This window comes from Scardinius erythrophthalmus (genome assembly GCF_964197995.2).
Source record: "Scardinius erythrophthalmus genome assembly, chromosome: 2".
Taxonomy (NCBI): Eukaryota; Metazoa; Chordata; class Actinopteri; order Cypriniformes; family Leuciscidae; genus Scardinius; species Scardinius erythrophthalmus.
In genome coordinates this window covers 63357739-63379143 of record NC_138222.1, presented here as the reverse complement: position 1 = coordinate 63379143, position 21405 = coordinate 63357739, and the positions used below count along the sequence as shown (strand labels likewise).

The 21405-nt window shown below is 39.9% G+C and overlaps 1 protein-coding gene across 2 annotated transcripts; it reads right to left on the bottom strand.

The window, feature by feature from the left end:
* Nucleotides 1-311: 311 nt before the first annotated feature.
* LOC308682434 (uncharacterized protein) lies at nucleotides 312-21066 on the bottom strand. 2 transcript variants are annotated; one of them, XM_081352149.1, is made up of 11 exons: nucleotides 20642-21066; nucleotides 14134-14234; nucleotides 11176-11319; nucleotides 11020-11089; nucleotides 10800-10897; nucleotides 9424-9507; nucleotides 8791-8852; nucleotides 8583-8669; nucleotides 8435-8489; nucleotides 1567-1755; nucleotides 312-1410 (listed from the first exon to the last, which is right to left on the bottom strand). In XM_081352149.1, the coding sequence occupies exons 1-11, from the start codon at nucleotides 20679-20681 to the stop codon at nucleotides 541-543; spliced, it is 1800 nt and encodes a 599-aa protein (XP_081208275.1). In that variant the 5' UTR covers nucleotides 20682-21066; the 3' UTR covers nucleotides 312-540. The 2 variants fall into 2 exon arrangements, with proteins under 2 accessions (XP_081208275.1, XP_081208276.1); XM_081352150.1 differs by having other exon boundaries at nucleotides 14134-14231.
* Nucleotides 21067-21405: the final 339 nt, after the last annotated feature.

The window sequence follows — 21405 nt, the reverse complement described above, 5'->3', positions numbered from 1 at the left end:
CAGATCTATCCCCTCCCCCAGATCTGTCCCTCAATACAATCCTGTTTTTGCAGTCTACAGATAATTCCTTGGACTTCATGGCTTGGTTTGTGCTCTGAAACGCATTGTTAACTGTGGGACCTTGTATAGACAGGTGTGTGCCTTTCCAAATCATGTCCAATCAACTGAATTCACCACAGGTGGACTCCAATCAAGTTGTAGAAACATCTCAAGGATGATCAGTGGAAACAGAAGGCTCCTGAGCTCAGTTTTGAGTGTCATTGCAAAGGCTGTGAATACTCATGAACTTGATTTTTCCATTTTTTATTTTTAATACATTTGCAAAAATTTCAAACAAACTTCTTACATGTTGTCATTATTGGAAATTGTTTGTAGAATTTTGAGGAAAGTAATGAATTTAATCCATCTTGGAATAAGGCTGTAACATAACAAAATGTAGAAAAAGTGAAGCGCTGTGAATACTTTCCGGATGCACTGTATGTCTATGATAAAATAACATACTGAGCATTATAAACTCTCGTAATTCCTAGTAATCTGTGTTTATATGTCCGGTTCTAGGTTTTGCAGTTCAACATTTAATTCATCAAGAATCTTTGTTAGCTCCTCTTTTGTCTTCCTTATTTTTGTAACAAATCTCATGATCTCAGACTGCAGCTCTTGCACATTTCTTGTGTCGTTAGTGGACACAGGGGTTTGGTTGCTTTCAGACTCTGTATTGGTTGCTGCAATTTCTGATTCTTGTTGAGTCGCTATTGAAGCATAATCTCTGCGGAGTTTGTGAATTTCTTTGGCGTCGAGGGCAATGAAGAGGATGTCAACAGCTACAAATAGTCCAGTCAAAACCCCTGTTGCTGCTTCAGCCACACGAACGGCTCTTGCAGTCTGAGCTGCAACTCTCCCAACATTTGCAACTTGAGTTAAGCGGATAAGCTCTGCAATCCCTCCCAGTCCTCGTCCAAGTCGAGCCCCGATATTTGCCCAATCTGCCCCAGATTGTGTATTGGACCACGATTCCCTGCTTTCAGAAAGCACCTTTCGAGTTATCACTGCTATTTGGATGTTTTGGATGCAGCTGCTTGTGGAGGCTATTTTTTCTTGTAACTCTGTTATGATCATTTTGATCTTTTGGCGGTCTGTGCGCTGGTTGACCATCTTTGTTATGTTACTCGCACCAGATGCTACTCCACCAGCTACAGCTACACCGATTCCCACTCCTGTTACTATCAGAGAAGCTCCGAGAGTGAACGGAGTCAGAATAAGCCCAACTATAGATGTGATTCCTCCAGCCAATCCCACTACACCTCCTGCAAGGCTGCCTACGGTTGTGTTGTAGTGGACCTTCTCCAAACCTTTGGCCAGCTCTTCAAGAACATTTAGCCTCCCATAAAGCTCTTCAATAGTTTGTGTGCTCTGAAAGAAATCAAGTTTAATGAAATAAAATTTTTGTTTGACGGTTCAGTGTTTTGTTTAATTTCATTGTGCCCGTGTATAAAACATGGTTACTTTAGGAGACTACAGCAAAATGTATGAAAAGTATAAAAGTTACATTTTAATTACTCAACTCACCTTTTCATAAAGGTGTTTAATGATAAAGGGCCTCATCAAGATTTCACTGACAGACGGGCGATTCGCTGGATCGATCTGAAGTGTGTCTTTTACCAGCTGACGAAGGTCCTCAGAGAAGGTTCTAGGAAGAGCTTCATAGGAGCAGTTGAGTATCTTTGAAATAATATCAACTGTGCTTATTCCTGTAAACTAAAGACAGACAAAAATATGAGGTCACTAGTTGTCACAATACAGATTGTATCAAAGCAGTTTTAAAGAAAAAGCACGTTTCAAGATCCACGTCATGGTCAAGTTTTTCCTTAGCCCTTGTCAAGACCCAAATTAGCGTTTGATTACTGTAATCAAGGGGTTTTCAAAGTGTGGTGCGTGCCTCCCCCTGACATAGACTTTTTTTTAATTAATCCAAAAATTAAAGATCTGTCATTTACTCACTCTGTCATTCCAAATCTGTGAGACTTTCGTTCATCTTCTAAACACAAATGAAGATATCTTTAATGAAATCAGAGTGATTTCTGTCCCTCCATTGACAGCTATGCAACTACCACTTTGACGTTTCAAAAAGTTCATAAAGACTACGTTCAGACTGCAGGTAAATGTGGCCCAAATCTGATTATTTTTGCTCAAATGTGACTTAGATCTGTTTTCTTATGACAGTGTGAACAGAATCTGATGTTTTCAATTTTGATTTATGCCACTTTCATATTGTGGTCCAAAATCAGATGCAACCTGATCGGAATTATTGCGATAAAAATGCAGGTTAAGTTGTTCTCGGGTGGACAATGTACAACAAGAGCAGGCATTATCTATATGTATCTTCCAGTGACGTACAACCATCACGCAGTGGGATTTGAATAACAAACGAATTGTATAGGCGATTCTATCTTTTGGAAGACCAGGGCTGTGTTTCCGTTGTCTCTCAGCGCGCTACGAAGACTCTTCAAGGTATAACTTAACTAAAGGTATACCATTTCTAGGCGTGTTCCCTGAACCATACCTGAGGACGCTGCTTAAGATATCCCTTCTTACGTGTGACGTTACCTGTCCGTGGTGATGCTGCTCAATTTGTTGATATCGATGGCTCGAGAATCAATTATTCTCTCATGCAGGGGCTGCTTCACTGCATTATGTGAGAAAGTGGTGTTCTTTATAAAAGAAGCACTTCAGAAATAGTTGAAATTGCATTTATTAGGACTCATGGGATATTATAAAAAAAAAAATACTATAATACAAACTATAATAGCCTAGCCTACATATTTCAAAATTGTATCATATATTGCTGCCATAATAACCATTTCAAATTTTTATGTGCTTTCTTCTCTTCCCCATTTTTGTTCACTGAGGTGGAGCTGCGATGAAATATTGTTCTTTAAATACTTTCCAGCATTTCAGTAATAAAAGTGTACATCTTACGTACGGTGCTCGGCAGCGATCAAAAAGGATTTAAACAGTTAATTTTAAATCTCTTCTTGTAAACTCAGAGATGTGGATTCAGACGGCAATTAAATTACCACACGACACGACCTGTTTGTCAAAAAACAGGTAATTTGGCCAGGGATTTTTACGCGGGTTGGGTGAGAAAAAACACAGACATTCTGGATTGAGACGGCACTAAAATCACAGACTTACCCGTCAATGTTAAAAATACCGTATGACCCCATGAGAAACAATTAGCATCTGAATAGGACGTAACTGACAGTATGCTTTCACTGGCCTCACTGGCACTGCATCGCTGCCATAGTTTGAGCAAACTTCCCACCACAATCATTTCCTTTAAATAGACTATTAAGCCTTTAATGGTTTGCAGGCTGATGTACCTTAGGATAATATAATTAAAAATCTAACAACAATCAGTGTAATGACAATTTTATTCTTTGCATGAAAACACTTGAATTAGCCTAATTGAACACTGTCTGGGTGTATTAAAACTTCAGAATTAAATTCGTATAGACCTGCAACAGTGATAAGGTAAAGCTAAGGCCCCATCCACACTACTGCGTTTTAGTTTAGAAACGGAGAATTAAAACGAATACGATCTCCGTCCACACCAGCGTTTTAGTTGCGTATTAGAATTGATCTCCGTCCACATTAAAACGACTGAAAACGCGGACTATTCACCAACACTGGGCATGCGCGTGCCGGTGTAAACCTAGAGACTTTCAAACATCAAAATGTAATTTATTAATATGTATTTGTGTCAAAATGACAACATTCTATTTTGCCTGGAAACGCTTCCAACATGCTTGCGTGTCGCATGAAAAATAGGTGTCGGTTCTATTTCTAGCATGCACGCGTTTTCCGCGCGAGCCGCGCCTGAGACGCAACAGTTTCTGACTGTAAGAAACTGTTCCAGCGGGTGGAGTTTACTGGTACTGAATATTACCTGTGAATACTCCATGACTGATGACACCCAATCATAGAGCCGAGCGTGAGCCTCTGCGTCATCATTTCTAAAGTCCTCCGTTTTGACCCATCTTCACTAAAAGGCCCTCCGGAGATTCAAAACGCAAAATGGGGTCGGCAGCGTTTCTAAACTTCTCCGTTTTAGGTCTTCGTTTTTGCTGTTTTAGTCTGGACGGGAGGTGCAAACGTAACAAAAGGTCTCCCTTTCTAAACGAAAACGCAGTAGTGTGGATGGGGCCTAAGAGTGGTCCAGACCAATCTTCCGAATGTATGACTTACAGAAGGTATACTTAAAGCTGAAGTCGGCAAGATATATTTTTTTTTATCATATTCAGTGAAACCGAAACTATGCTCTGACAGAACAAAAAAGACGGTTCTACCTCTACCTAGAGCCTGTTTGTTTGGCAAAAATCCACCGCTCCCAGTTCTTCTGGTCCAATCAGCGCAGGGCTGTGTGAAATCTGACTGTCAATCACAGTTTGTGCACACGCCACAGATCCCCCCTCCCCCCTCGCGCACATACTTACAATATCACATGCACACGCCTGAAGTTCGCAGGAGTAGCCAGAGCGAGTTGAGTGACGCTATCAAGTACGCCGCTGTTCCATTTGAAGAATAACCGGACTTGCGTCCTCCCGTCCTCGGGAGTTCGTTCTCCTGAGTCGAACTTGGCAAGTCCAAACTACCAAGGACGCAAGTCCGAAGTTTGCATACTTGGTATTGAGAAACGGCTTCAGACTTGCACTCTCAGACTTGCACGCTCAGACACCAGCGCTTCCTCTGCCTGTGACGTCACTTGCAATCGACACAAATTAACCGGAAATATGTTTCAGCAGTAAATATTGTTATATTATTTATTTTTTATAAAAATACATTTATAAATTATATATATATATATATATATATATATATATATATATATATATATATATATATATATATATATATATATATATATATATATTAATATAAGCATATTTTTTGTTATTAAACATTGTATCGTTAAAGTTGGTATTATACCTTATATTGCTATCATATACTGTTGTGTACCAACATTAACACAACATTTACCCAAAATCATGTTTAATCGGAGATACTAGATTTATGACTTGGGAGCAGGGAGATACGAGGTTCATTGATAGTACGGACACAGACGTCGCTGCCGTCAGCAGTGTTCATCAAAGTCTGCGGTCGCGTTGAGCCTTTTGACAAGAGATAAGGTTTTAAGAGCTATTCAAATCTAATGATTGTGGTTACATACATCTTCCTAAACTCCATTTTAAACGTTTAAGAGATATGAGTGATGCAATACCAAAATACTAGGCTGTCTAATAGGCGGAAATTAGCCTAATCTGCACGCAAATTTACCTTCGTGGCTCACGGGCTTCCTTCTGCACCGAAGCATTACAGCTATCGATTTTTAACAAAACATGCCTACTCAAATGTATCTAACCTAACTATTTTCACTCATTATTGTCTAAAAAACATACAGAATTATCCAAAGATAGGCTTACTTGGCGCCAGTAACTTAGGCAGACCTTTTTTCTCCCATAAATAAAACCTGCTACTTGGGGTATTTTACATGCACAGTGCCAACTTCGAGTCAGTAAAATAATAATAAAAACAATAATTTAATGCTGGTATCCAAAACATTTAATTCAATTCAAGTATTATTAGATACCTTTTAAAACTTCAATGCACACGTGTAATAAGTAGACATTTAAAATACATCAATAACTGATATCATAGTTTAACACAGATAAAATCTGAGTTAAGGCTTGCTTTACGTGTTTCTCGACGAGGATTTCTTAATCGCTGCGACTTTCAATCCTGATGGAGACAAAATGCCGCGGAGTGAAGAAGAGGTGGAGTTATGAGGATTCTCAGACAGTTGAAGTATCCAATGGAGTTAAGAGATTTGCTCTCTAGCTATTTTCAACACTTTAGATTGGTTAATAATTTGTGAAAATAACAGAACCACGTGGGGACTGACCAATAGCATCGATTTGTGAAAAAATATGAAATTGACAAACTTTGGACATACGAGGTTTCCGCCAGACAGCGACGATATATATTTATTTATATGTATATAGGCTACTTACAGAAACGATTTTTGAACGACATTGGGAGCTGTTCTCAATCCGACACAAACCACACTATGCGTCGATTGCAAGTGACGTCACTTGCAGAGGAAGCGCTGGTGTCTGAGCGTGCAGGTCTGAGAGTGCAAGTCTGGGAGTGCAAGTGCAGGTCTGCAGCCAGACCCTTCTCGGGTGAATACACCTCGTCTTTCCTTAATTTAAGACCTATTCAAACTAAAATTAAGGCATTTATTACACTATTTGAGAAATGAAAGCCTATTTACGGCCTTAAAATTATGAAAAGTGAATTTAAGACATTATAAGGACAGACTGGAACCCTGCAATTGACGGAAATCCGTCGTAGCGACGGAGAACTTTAATCCCTGATGAAAGTATTGATTTATTTCAAAAAAAGAAAGAAAAAAAAATACTGACCAGTAGTGTATATTGTTGTTACAAAAGTTTTTTTTTTTTACTTTTTATTCATCAAAGTATCCTAAAAAAGTATCACAGGTTATGAAAAAATATTAAGCAGCAGAACTGTTTCCAACTTTGATAATGAATCATCATATTAGAGTGATTTCTAAAGGATCATATAGACTGGAGTAATGATCCTGAAAATTCAGCTTTGCATCACAGAAATAAATGATAATTTGAAGTATAATAAATTGAAAACCAATTATTTTAAATTGTAATAATATATCACAATATTACATTTTTTTTTTCCTGTATTTTTGATCAAATAAATGCAGGTTTGATGAGCAGAAGAAACTTCTTTCAAAAACATTAAAAATAGTAATGTTTCCAAACTTTTGACCTGTACTGTATATGAAAAACTATTATAGGGGCACTTTAAACCCAGATGAGATATGTCCTTAAGGTACTTTCTCCCCTCTACTGAGAGTGAACAGACTCCACACCAGCTTTGCCCTCTTCGGGCCCTTAGGGTGTACATAGAGCGCTTTAGCCAATTCAGGCAGTCGGAGCAGCTGTTTGTATGCTTCAGAGGCCGTTCTAAAGGGCTGCCAATCACGGAGCACAGACTGTCCCACTGGATAGTAGACGATATAGCACTACCTCACAAGTCCTTAAACTTGCAGTGCCCTATTGAGGTGTGGGCCCACTCCACCAGGGGAATGAACTCCTCTTGGGCCTGGCCTAGTGGAATATCCATCACTGATATCTGTGTGGAGGCCGGTTGGTCCTTCCCGAAACGATATCGAAAGTGAAATTTCTGGTTACTGATGTAACCTTGGTTTCCTGAGAGAATGGGAAGGAGCATTGTGTAGCTTGTGCGAGTCGACACTGCTGCTTAATTGTGTTTTAACATACAAATGAGTGGCTCAAAAACAGAAGTGTTGAATAGGGGTTGAATAATTATGACATAACTATATTAAAAAAATCCTATATAATAACATTATCACCTTTGCCACTAAACTGCTAAAGCGTTTACATTCATAAATTATTACAGAGTGCATTATTACAGGGGTTGATTATTTTTTAATTGCAATATATAATTTAATGTTTTATGAAAGCTTGAACCAAACATACATTCAAACCACAATATATTCAGACACATTCAACATTTCTCACATTATCACAGTTTATTCGCTATAGTTTAGAAAATCAAGCGTAGCGTCAGTTCTGGCAGGTCACGTTAGTCAAGCTCGCATCAGCTGACCCTCAACTGATCCACATCTACCTAACATGACGCCTATCACTGTATTCATATAAGCTCCTTCAGTATTATCAGGAGCTCATTACCCTCCTCCCTCCCCAGCTCCTCCTCTCGTCCAGTCAGGATTTGGCATTCTGGTTCTCTTTGAATCAGAATAAATTCTGAAATTATGCTGTACTTTAAAATCTTGAATTAATAATATCTGCATGCATTTGTTGGTTCTGTTCTGTTTACCCCAAAGGGGGGTTATTGCTGCTCTCCTGCTCTTATCTATGCTAGGCTGCATGGATGCGCAGGGAGTTCTCGCCCAGAACAGAACCATACCGCCAATCCAAACTGTATGCTAATTGTCAATCATATTTGACGACAGTGGTCCTGACAGAGATGGTTATACTATATGACAAGATCTCAGATTTAAACTGTGTTCAAATTAATCTTGATAATGTCAGATGTCAGATAACTTTGAGCAAAACATGGTCAGGTCAAAGTGTCTGAAACATTTTTTGGTACCAACATTTTTATAAATTTACTGGTAGTCACTGTATGAAGAATGTTTGGGTATTATATGTCACAGTTTACTTTATTTTGCTATCCTCATATACACAAATGAACTCTAGTGTCCTGCACCCACTAGTAAAAATATATCACAAATTATATCTGGTGTCTGAATCCTTTTTGTTTGACTGTATCTGATAAAAGAAAATCTTACCGCACACTTCCGCATGCACATCTCATAGATGACACATCCCAGACTCCAAATTTCACTGCAAAAAAGCGAAGGTTAGATTTTCAGTGTTCATTCATGGAAAATGTATTATAAGAATAATATAAACATTGATAATGTAATATGTTATTACGATTTCTCATCATAAGGGTTGCCATTCAAATTCTCAGGTGCAACGTATGAGAGAGCTTCAGTTTCTGCTGTCTGTGCTTTAGTGGACCTGACAAAAACAGAAATACATGGTTCAGATCATAATGCACACACACATATGAACTATTCCTTTTATTACATGTTATTTAACGTACAAGTCATGTCTTGAATCAAAGGAGCACATACAGTACCATTCACGAATCGCTCCAAACTCCCCAAGACGAATGGTTCCACATGCAGTGAAAAATATGCTCTGCCATAAGAAAACACACATTGAGTATGTTATAGCTGCAATATTAGTTTAAAATAATAAATGGTGATTATTCTCATGCTTAAATGATTATTAATATGATTCTTGTGTGACTTTCCTAATTTTGAAATTTCAGAAATTTGCCTTCAAGTGTATTCAACACACAGTATGTTCTGTCGGTCAGCATGTAGTGAATTTTAACTAAGTAATTTCCTAATCATTCAATTTCTAAATATTTGTTGTATGTGTTATTTTGTAGGCTGGTGCTGTTATTGTAACCAGTCTTTAATCCAGTCAGACCAGAATGTCAAATTAGCTTTCCTGTGTTTTAAAAGTGCAGTGAAGCCCAAGTTGTTTGAGTAAAAGTTCAGTAATGACAATCTGATTAAAGACTGCAATTAATTAAACAAAATTATTTAAAAGCAAATGTATGCATGAATTTATAGGTCACAATAAGATATGTAGATGAAAATTCATCTCTATGTTCTAAATCCATGTTAATATATAAACATGCATTTAGCAAATAGAGGTGAATTTTCATTTAATGCCTAATTTAACTATATTGCATTTATACCTTGGGCTGCAGGTTTTTATGTAGGATCTGCTGATCATGAAGGTGCTTTAATGCCATGCAGATCTTCACAGTCCAGTCCAGAATCTAGAAATGGGGGGGGGGGGGGGTATACATACTATAATGTATTTTGAAAGTATACTTTCAATGCATTGTTACAATGATCATTTCCAGCACACAATTAAAATATACCTAAAATATATTTTTAATAAAATGCAAATAAATACACTTTTAAAAAATAAACTGAATTTTCACTTCAAGTATATTTTTCTAAAATATATTTTTTTTATAAAAGTTTCATTATTTAAAAGTGTGTTAAAAGTTGTATTGTGAAAATAGGTAAAAGCATGAGGCTGATATAATTTTAATATATTTTACATTTTTGATAGTATACTTGCAATGTACTAATGAAAAAGGGAATATTAAGGGGATATTTCAACTACAATAAAGTATACTTTTCTTTCACTAGGGTTGACTCATACCCCGCACACTCTCATAGCTCCAACGTCAGGCAAATGTCAAGTTTTGGTTAGAATAAACCATAAAAGAAAAGTTTTAAAAAAGGTGAAATGCATGGCGGTACACTTATTACAAATAGACAAAATCAACTGATATTTATTTTCTCTTGCTTTTTTGCCCTAACAAACACAGTTACAGCAGCCAGAACATTAAAAACTAAAGTCAAGAGTCAAACTACACCTCTAAACGAAACTCAAATCAAACTATTATTTTCAATAAAACAACAACAACAAAACCTCTGTAAATTCTCAATAAGAACTTCTGTAGACATATAACAGAAATAAAGTCAGTCTGGTTAGTAATAAGTGAAGCTGGTAATGCTGTTTGTGGAGTTGTTTAATCCTCCTCTGCTGAGATCTTGAGAGATTTAATGTGTCGCCATGTATTTTACCCTTTTTGCAGTGGCGTGCTAAAATTCAACATCTGTCTGACATTGGAGTTTGACTTAAAACAATCGCTGGGTTTCGACGTCAACCCGACTTTCATTTTCAGCCTCACTCTGACTGACTTTGGATTAGTTTGGATTAGTTGGAGTTCAACGTCTTCAGGCATCATTTTTATTTCTTGATTGAGAAGCTGTTTCACTAAGATATGCGGCACAATAGGGAAGTCTATTGCAACTTTAATTTCTTGCCAACTTTAAAGATTCCAATAGAAAAAACATAATATAGAAAACAACCACACCACGCAAACACTGCAACAAAATTCCAATATTAGTTCATATTTACAGATAACATGTTAAATTTGTAGATAAATGCTTTAATTTAGGGGAAAAATGGGGAAAACTGTTAGTTTAACAGTTAGTTCTCTAAATCAAGGTAATGGGTTCAATTTCACCATCTGTAAATCTACAAACATACCTCAGAATATATAACTGTTCCCTGCAATTGAAGTTTTGTTATCTCTGTGAGATCTCCACCCTCACAGTGATCCAGTAAAAGGTACAAGCAGTCACGATCTGAAAGCAGATTCATTCATTATGGTGTGCCTTAAAATAATTCAATAATATTTACACCTAAGTGTGAATACTGTATGTAGATAGATTAATATCAAAGTGTGACGTTTAAAGTTTATTTTAACCTGTGATGATTTCCTTGTGATGGACGATGTGTGGATGACTGAGCTTTTGGAGAAATTTTGATACGGCATCCTAAAAACATAAACAGACATATATATGAATATCAGAATTTCTGTCTTTCAATTTAAATATCATTAGAAACAAAGTATCCATCTTACCTGGTTAGCATTCAGCTTTTTAATGACAAACTGATCACCACCTTCATTCTTCACCAGCATCATCTTGTCTTGTTCACTCACTAGTTCGTAGCCACTAGCTTTTAGAACTGACTGTTTGCTGCCCATCTCTGAAATTTTCTGCAACTGTTTAAGAAAAGCATTGGTAAGAAGATTCACAGACATTTTTTTTTTTTAAACAGTTCATGAAAGTTTAAGCATTTAATTCTGTATTTTTGTAAGTTTTTTTAATGACTAAAACAAACAAATTGTTGATGTTGCCAGACCAGTTTAAAATGGAACACCAGAATAAGTTTTTATGATTTTTATGAAACTGTAAAATCAATTCAGCTATTAGTACTCATATGCAGTAATGAATACTTCAATAATTTTGGTACACAAAAAAATAATCCTTTAATTTTTTTTTTTTTTATTTAAATTATGTTTTATTAACAAGGTTCGGGAGGAGCACGTTCAGATAATTAACACAGGTGGAGAGCACTCAGCAATCAATGATAAGAGGTGTATATACACTCAGCAGTCTCACCTCATTCCATTGACAGTTTTTGCAGCATCCCTCCACCACCCCTTCTCCACGCTTCTAGTCCTAAACACTTACATACGGGGGGAGTACTCTGGATTCGGGCCAAACTCCGAGCTCAGAGCCCTCCCTCCGGACAGCACGCCAAATACGCATTAAACTTTACCCCTTCAAATTATATGTAAGTGTGAACTCGTGAATTAATAGTAACATTCCATCAAATTGAATTGAATAATCCATACATACAGTGCCAAGAATAAGTGAACACACCCATGCTAAAGTTGACTAAAAAGAGGAATAAAAAATCATCTTTTGGAAATTGAACTTAATGCCTTATTAAAAAAAATGAGGAAAACTCCAACCTTTAAGGACACCAATATACTTTGTGAATGACTAATGTATAAATAAATAAATTTTCTTCCTTAAAATACAGGGTGCATAAGTCTGGACACCCCTATGTTAAATTCCCATAGAGGCAGGCAGATTTTTATTTTTAAAGGCCAGTTACTTCATGGATCCAGGATACTATGCATCCTGATAAAGTTCCCTTGGCCTTTGGAATTAAAATAGCCGCACATCATCACATAGCCTTCACCATACCTAGAGATTGACAAGGGGTACTTTCCATAAGATCATCTCTCAATGCAAATCAAACCAGCTATTAGGCTAACTGAAATAAAACCATGCTCAGCCTTAGTAGATTATGTCGTATCCATTGTTACCGCACATCTGCGTCAGGTTATTGAGTGGAGCATAGGGCACACGACTTGCATTTGGCACTAATTCAAGTGTACTTGGTATTGTAAAGACTAAAAAGGGATGTTCCATTTAAGACAGCAAAATGTTGCTCGACCAACCTAAATAGGGTGAGTCTTACCTCTGTTTAATGTAATGTTACTCTAGCTAAGTGTACGTGGGAAACCATGGCATGACCAAACCAAAGCTACGAGAAGTAATATGGCCGGCTTATATCTGTAGTAGTGGCCAGGACCTCTGACTAGAGATAGTGTTATTTTAATTCAAGTGTATACAAATCATGGGGGCTATATAAAGTATCTTAAGATTGAGTAAGCGTGAATGCGACCATCTGGTATAACCCAATTACCTCTGTTTAGTGACCAAAACTGACAGGTTTGTGATTGTAGGCCTGCATAAAATTTAGGGCGAGTCAGATAAAAGTTTAATTGGAATTAAATTACTTTACCACAATGAAGAGACAGCAACACGCAGTAAACCTTCATCCCCTTATCAGAAACTGTCGTTGGACCGATTAGGCAGGCCTTACAACGTCATGACGCAACACCAATCATGATTGGCCTAGTGTCATTCCCTCTTCAGAGGCACTACGCTGGGGGACGTTCCCCAAAGTGTCGTTCCGATGCAGTCAAGTTATGACACTAAACTGAAGTTATACCTGATGTACTTTAAGAACAGCTGTGGTCTGTGTGTAATGTAAACAAGGCTGCCCAATTATTTCTGATGTCGATCACCCAACCCTGAGCATATTTGTGCCAGTGATGTGTGTGCTTTAGTCCTGTTTCAACCAAAATGGTACAATAAAGATTAAAGAAAGAAATCAGCTGATAGAGGTTAAATCAGCTGATAGAGGTTGTGTTTTCAATGAGAATGTGAGTGCTCACATCAGGATTGCGCTATCGTACTGTTTGTGTAATCATTTTCCTGTGCGCTTTGGCACCAAAGAGATCAGTTTCCTGAAAGAGCATACATGGTTTGACACTGCATCTTTTTCAAGATTCAAAGCGTGTGTTTCTGGATGCGGTCGTTTCCTAATCTCATCTGACGGCCACGATCACTGTATCACATGCCTGGGCTTAAGCGTGCTGAAACTGTGTTCGTGAGTGGTTCATGTTTTCTCAGGAGAGCATGACCTGTCTGCACCGGCTGACAGCGTGGGTTGTCATCATGGCAACCCAGTGAGCGACGTTCGGTCGCCTTAGATGTGCAGTCGAGGCTCAAGTGCCTCAAATGAGGTGGAGTCCCCTCACCTATACTCCGATCCAGTTCCTCTTCTGGTGCACCAGGGAATAGCCAGGGTGACCTGAGGATTACATTGAGTGCTTCCCCGCCCAGTAACCAATCCCTGTAGGCCCCTCACTCCTCTATTGAATGCTGAGACTCCATTTGTCGGTGGTTTATGTTCTCTCATGAGAGCATAACTGCAAAAAATATATTTTAATTCAGCCAAGAGGCAACGCCATGATGTATTAATCTTCTACTGGTCCAGATCGTCAAGTGTCGCAAATTCGCAGGCCAGAGTTCACCAAACTTTTTGTCTATTGACATTTTTTGCTTGCGTTTCCAATCTGATGCATTAGCATTGTTGTATTTTTATACTGCTGAAACCTCTTAATGCCTCTAAAACATTCCCATAACCTGTTATAATCATAAATTGTCCTTACCTGCAGGTTAAAGATGCTAGACGTTGTTTCAGGGTCCTCGGCGGTGTCCCGGCTCAGTCCTGGATTCGGTTGCACTGGGATTTTGCTAGTATCAATATCTACTAACAAAATAAAGAAATTTCTAGGAAAAATCACTCCGAGACAAAAGTTTTCTGAATCACCAAAAAAAAAAAGTTTTGTTTTACTTAAAAAAGTTTCAGAATAATACAAAGACAACAATTCATAGATTCAAAGATAAAGATATCAGAAATGTGTGTAGGTCTTCACCCGAATTGTAGCCCAAAGAAACAGGAAACAAAGCTTTTTATATGTTTTTTGTTATTGGGGCTGTCTTAAGACTTTGGGGCTGTCATCATAATGCAGCAATTCCTTATATGGTAAACAACTAGCCTTGAAATTGTCCAAGGTTATAACAAGTTTGCAAGAAGCACCCATACATCTTATTTTTTGTAGCTTGCGCTAGAAAGCTTAATATACATCTGACCGTTCCTTCACCTGCACCTGTCAAAACCACATCCTACAACTAATAGATTTTGCCTATGTCACAATATGAGGTCGATCTGGCCTTGGACATGGTGATGAAAAAAAGAAAAAAGTTTTTGCATTGGCTTGCATGACTTTTGCGTTCTTTGTGAGCGAATGCAAAGTTTCTCGGGGGAACGCACAAGTTTTGCAAGCAAACCCACCAATCAAGAAATCTCCTTTAAATCACTTTGAGCCCCATTAACAGCATGCTGATTTTGTGTTTGCAACCTCTATGAAACAGAAATAGTGTTTATAGTTTTGAGATAATTTTTTTCTTTAACAAATTGCATTATGCTTTCTAGGATTTTTTATTTGATTTTTAGTGTCTACGCAATTTAGTAAAACAATAATGTAACAATAATCTTAATAATGTCCTAAATATTATTTCCAACATTTGCAGATATTCAGCACAGAAACATACACTCATAATGAATGGTAAGAAAAAAAAAAAAAAAAAAAAAAGATCAGCACTTAAAACAATCTTTACTTACCAGAATGTCTTTTTTCAAATAGAGTCTAAACCTGCAAGAAAAATGGTTCTTCTTGGAAAAACAGGAGATGGCAAAAGCAGCAGTGGAAATACAATTCTCAGAGAACAAAGATTCACAACTGAATGTTCACCTGAATCTTTAACAGCTGAATGCAAATCAGGAGATGCGACGGTTGGTGGAAGAACAGTCACAGATATTGACACACCTGGAATCTTTGACACACGTCTTGATGAGGAAGTCGTAAAATCTGAGATCATTAGATCCATTATTGTCACGGTTCATGAATTCATTGCTTTTTCCTTGTCTCGTGTGACTGTTGTATTGTGTGTTAATTAGTGTGGGTGTGTCCTCTGATCATTGCTCATCAGCAGCGCTAGCTGATTCACATCTAATTCACCTTTATATTCTCTGTGACTGGTGTCCTCTGTTGTCAGAACTTTGTGGTGTATGCAGTGTTTGTTCCTGTCCTGTTTTGGCTGTGACCTGTGTTCCTGTGGAGTTTTCATCATGTCTTCGTCTCAACTCACCTTCGTCATCTTCCTGGATTTGGATCGTCACTTCTGCCATCACCCTTCACCAGCTGGTTGCCTATTGAAGTCCCTGTGTCACTCTCCCACCCCAGTGTGTCGTGTTGTGACTGACCACTCTGTTTATTTCTCAATAAACATACTTTTTACCTGCTATTGTCTCCTCTCTTGCGATCATGACAGAAGGTTCTGACCGGACCATGGAGGCAGCAGGTGGACCCACATTCAAAGTGGATGATTTCATCGCGCATAGTATCAACCGGATGGATTCTCAAGGAGAGAGTATTGCGAACATGGGGTGGCGGTACAAGCTTTAGTGACACAGGTGTCCAAGCTCACCCAGAAATTCCAAAAGCTTAGGAGTCCCGCTGCGCCACCCACACCGCCAGTTCAACCCGCACCATTGGAGTCGCCCTTCCAGTCAGAACCTCGTCTGCCGGTTCCGGAGGCATACTCAGGTGAACCCAATTATTGCAGAGCGTTTTTGGTAATTATTGGTAGAGCTCGGCTTTCCCGGGAGGAGAGGGAGAGGCGAAGATCCCAGAGACTCTGTTTGTACTGTGGAGGAGCGGGCAACTTTCTTAACACCTGCCCAGTAAAAGGCCAAGCCCGGTAGTAACATTGAGGCTACTCACTCATTGAGCCGGCACTCACAACTGTCATGCTCTTTTGGACTCGAGAGCTGAGGGAAACTTTATGGGCCGTAAGCTTGCACATAAGCTTCACATCCCCGTCACCACACTGACTCACAGCATATCTGTCAACGCACTTAACGGTCAAAGTCTCCCCAGCATCGCACTCACCACCGAACCCATAACTCTCACCACATCTGCCAACCACACTGAGAATTTATCATTCCTCCTCATGAACCCCTGGCACCCGTAGTCCTTGGTCACCCCTGGCTCACATTACACAACCCCAGAGTGGACTGGCGCCTGAGCTCCATCTCCGCATGGAGCACTCAATGTTGTCTTGTCAAAGTCTTGTCTTGCGTCTGCCTGTCAGTCTGTACCTGTGTCTGTGTTTCAGGAGGAGGCCGTGGATTTATCTAACGTGCCCGTTGAGTACCTAGACCTGAAGGAGGTGTTCAGTAAGTCTCGTGCTGCTTCTCTCCCTCTGCACCGTCCCTGAGACTATAGATTATAGATTATGCTATAGATTTACTGCCAGGTAAGTCTCTGCCTAAAGGCAAGTTATACTCACTTTCTGTTCCTGAGAGGGAGGCCATGGAGAAATATATTTCTGATTTTCTAGCAACAGTTCATCCGGCCTTCCTCTTCACCTGTGGGGGCAGGGTTCTTTTTTGTGGGTAAGAAGGACGGCTCTCTGCGACCTTGTATTGATTAACGGGGATTGAATAACATCACAGTATAGAATACTTATCCTTTGCCGTTGACGTCTTCAGCTTTCGAGAGGTTGCAGGGAGCATCAGTCTTCACAAAATTGGATTTACGGAATGCCTATCATTTGGTTCGCATCAGGAAGGGGGACAAATGTAAGACTGCTTTTGACACCCCCAGGGGCCACTTTGAATATTTGGTCATGCCGTTTGGTTTGTCCAACTCCCCAGCAGTCTTCCAGGCACTCGTCAATGATGTGCTGCGAGATATGGTAGATCAGTGAGGTTTACAGAGCCCTACTTAGGTTTCTGGGGTTCGCCAATTTCTATCTGTGTTTTATTCGCAATTTCAGCCAACTAGCCGCTCCTCTGCTCTGACTGCCTTGACCTCCCCCAGAACTACGTTCAGGTGGTCCGATACAGCGGAGGCTGTATTCGCCAAACTGAAAAGTCGCTTTGTTTCGGCTCCCATCTTGATAGCCCCTGATCCCTCACGTCAGTTTGTGGTGGAGGTCAACGCATCAGAGGTGGGGGTAGGCGCAGTTATGTAACTATGACATTGGTAACAGAGAGTTGTTGGCAGTCAAGTTGGCGTTAGAATTTGTTAGAAGGGTTGGGGGGTACCTTTTACCATCTGGACCAATCACAAGAACTTGGAATATATCAGAACCGCCAAAAGACTCAACTCCAGGCAGGCTCGTGGGCTCTTTTTTTCGGTCGTTTTGATTTTTCTCTCTCGTACCGCCCGGGTTCCAAAAATATCAAACCCGATTCTTTATCGCGTATTTTTGACCATTCCGAACGCCCGTCCACTCCCAAAGCATTTTACCAGAGACCCTATTTGTCTCCAAACTCACATGGGAGATCGAGTCGAAGGTCAAGACGGCCTTAGAAGGGGTAACGCCTCTGCCCGAAGGCCCACCGAACCGATTATTTGTACCGGAGGGATTACGGTCTGACATTATTCAGTTATTCAGTTCATTGTTCTAACGTAGCTTGTCATCCAGGAGTTAATCACACCAATTTTTTGGTCAACGATTCTGGTGGCCATTAATGGCTCGTGACATTCGCAGTTTTGTCTTGGCTTGCTCGGTTTGTGCCACTGGTAAGACTTCCAATCGACCCCCAGATGAGTTACTCCAACCGCTGTCTGTCCCTTCGAGACCCTGGTCCCACATTGCGCTAGATTTTTTTACCGCCCTCGCGCCCTCGCAGGGCATGACGGTTGTTTTGACCGTAGTGGACCGGTTCTCGAAGGCGGCTCATTTTATTCCCTTGCCTAAATTACCCTCTGCCAAGGAGACAGCGGTGGCTGTGGTTGACCACGTTTTTCGCTTACATGGCCTCCCGATAGATGTGGTCTCTGACAGGGGTCCCCAATTTGTGTCCAAATTTTGGCGAGAATTTTGTAGATTACTGGGAGCGACTGTCAGTCTGTCCTCTGGGTTTCATCCCCAGAGCAATGGCCAAACCGAGAGAGCCAACCAGGATTTGGAAAGCAGTGTTGCGATCTTTGTTATCCAAGAATCCTTCCTCCTGGAGTCAGCCGATCTCAATAGTTGAGTACGCACATACCTCGTTACCAGTGTCATCCACGGGCCTATCTCCATTTGAGTGTAGTGTAGGTTACCAGCCTCCAGTTTTTCCCAGCCTGGAATCCGAAGTCGCGGTCCCCTCTGCACACGCCTTCGTCCAGAGGTGTCACCGCACGCGGACCAGAGTGAGACTCTGCTCCAGGTGGGGAGCACCAAGGCTAGGGCTGATCGCCACCGGTCGAAGCCTCCCGTATACGTCGTTGGTCAAATAGTGTGGCTTTCAACCAAGAACATTTCACTCCGTTCCGTGTCTTACAAACTAGCTCCCAAATTTATCGGCCTGTTTTCTGTCACCAAGATCATTAATCCGGTGGCAGTCCGCCTCAAACTTCCTCCGGCGATTCCTCACTCCGTTCCGTGTCTTACAAACTAGCTCCCAAATTTATCGGCCCGTTTTCTGTCACCAAGATCATTAATCCGGTGGCAGTCCGCCTCAAACTTCCTCCGGTGTACAGGAGAATTAATTCCGTCTTCCATGTATCCAAATTAAAACCCGTGTTTTATTCTCGCATTAACCCGCCGGCCCCAGTTCCCCCTCCTACGCGACTCATAGATGGGGAACATACTTTTTCGGTTAACCGTATTCTGGACTCGAGACGGAGGGGACACGGATTCCAGTATCTGGTGGACTAGGAAGGTTACGGTCCGAAGGAGAAAAGTTGGGTTCCTGCTAGGGACATCCTGGATCACTCCCTTATCGATGATTACAATCGACAGGTAAGGGTGTCTGGGAACACCAGGCGGCGTTCCTAGGAGGGGGGGTACTGTCACGGTTCATGAATTCACTGCTTTTTTCTTTGTCTCGTGTGACTGTTGTATTGTGTGTTAATTAGTGTGGATGTGTCCTCTGATCATTGCTCATCAGCAGCGCTAACTGATTCACATCTAATTTATCTTTATATTCTCTGTCAAGTCAAGTCAAGTATATTTGTATAGCGCTTTTCACAATACAAATTGTATCAAAGCAGCTTCACAGTATTAAATTAAAATAATACAACAAGGTTTGTTTCTAGTGGAATTTATTGATTGATAAAATTAAATTAAATATCCCCCAAATATCCCCAACTGAGCAAGCCAAAGGCAACAGTGGCAAGGAACCGAAAAACTCCAAGTGACCTAATGGTGACCTAAAACTCCATCAGGTGACCTAATGGAGAAAAAAAAAACCTTGGGAGAACCCAGGCTCAGTCGGGGGCCAGTTCTCCTCTGGCGTTTATGATCTAGAGACCGGATTTAACTGTAAGATTAAAAATATTATATGAATGCCTGGCTGAAGAGATGCGTCTTTAATCTAGTTTTAAACTGGGAGAGCGAGTCTGAGCAACGAACAGTATCAGGAAGACTATTCCAGAGTTTTGGAGCTAAATGTGAAAATGCTCTCCCTCCTTTGGTGGATCTGGATATCCTAGGTATGACCAAAAGCCTCGAATTTAGTGATCTTAAAGAGCGCGATGGATTTTAGGGCGATAGAAGATCCATTAAATACACTGGAGCTAAGCCGTTTAGGGCTTTATAAGTCAGTAGCAATACCTTGTATTTAATACGGGACTTTATAGGTAACCAATGCAGTGATGATAAAATCGGTGTTATATGATCATATTTTCTTGATCTAGTCAAAACTCTAGCGGCTGCATTTTGGACTAACTATAGCTTGTTTATTGAGGATGCAGGACAACCAGCTAATAAAGCATTACAGTAATCTAGTCTCGAGGTCATGAATGCATGAACTAACTTTTCTGCATCAGAAACAGATAGCATATTACGTAGCTTAGCAATGTTTCTAAGGTGGAAAAAGGCTGTTTTTGTAACATATGAAATATGATTTTCAAAAGACAGGTTGCAGTCTAGTATAACACCCAGGTCTTTTAATGTAGAGGATAAAGTAACAGGACATCCTACTATGTTAAATGTATCTGTGACTGGTGTCCTCTGTTGTCAGAACCTTGTGGTGTATGCAGTGTTTGTTCCTGTCCTGTTTGGCTGTGACCTGTGTTCCTGTGGAGTTTTCGTCGTGTCTTCGTCTCAACTCACCTTCGTCATCTTCCTGGATTTGGATCGTCACTTCTGCCATCACCCTTCACCAGCTGGTTGCCTATTGAAGTCCCTGTGTCACTCTCCCACCCCAGTGTGTCGTGTTGTGACTGACCACTCTGTTTATTTCTCAACAAACATACTTTTTACCTGCTATTGTCTCCTCTCTTGCGATTATGACAGTTATTGAATGTGGAAAATCCATGTGGATGTGGATAAATTTCTCATGTGATCTGTATGTGATAGTTTGTCTGTTAATAGATAGTGTACATACAGTAGGATGATGATACTTCACGAAGAAGGCAATATTGTATAGTAGAGAAACCACTAAGGTCCATTGTAGGCAAATGTAACCCTAATACAAGTAAAGCTTCTCTCGCTGCACTCTCAAACACACACACACACACACACACACACACACACGCAAACACACGCACGGACGCAAACACACACACCGGGCATAGCAGGGTGGAGCTTGAATTGTTTAACCAATCACAATTACCTGTTCATGACTGCTCAACAATTGCTAGGCAGATTTACTAAATTCAGGTCATATGCAGCATTATGACTGGAGGAATGATATAATATACAATAATGTCACACAATAATAATATAATAATATAAGCTATTGACAGTGGTTTGAGGTGGTAATGTTGCTCACTGCTCTGTGTGTTAAGTGGCATGTTTGAATTAATTGAACTCACATGGCTGAATTCATCATTTTTGGTGTCTTAAATCATCCTTAAAGATATTGCTTAATTTTA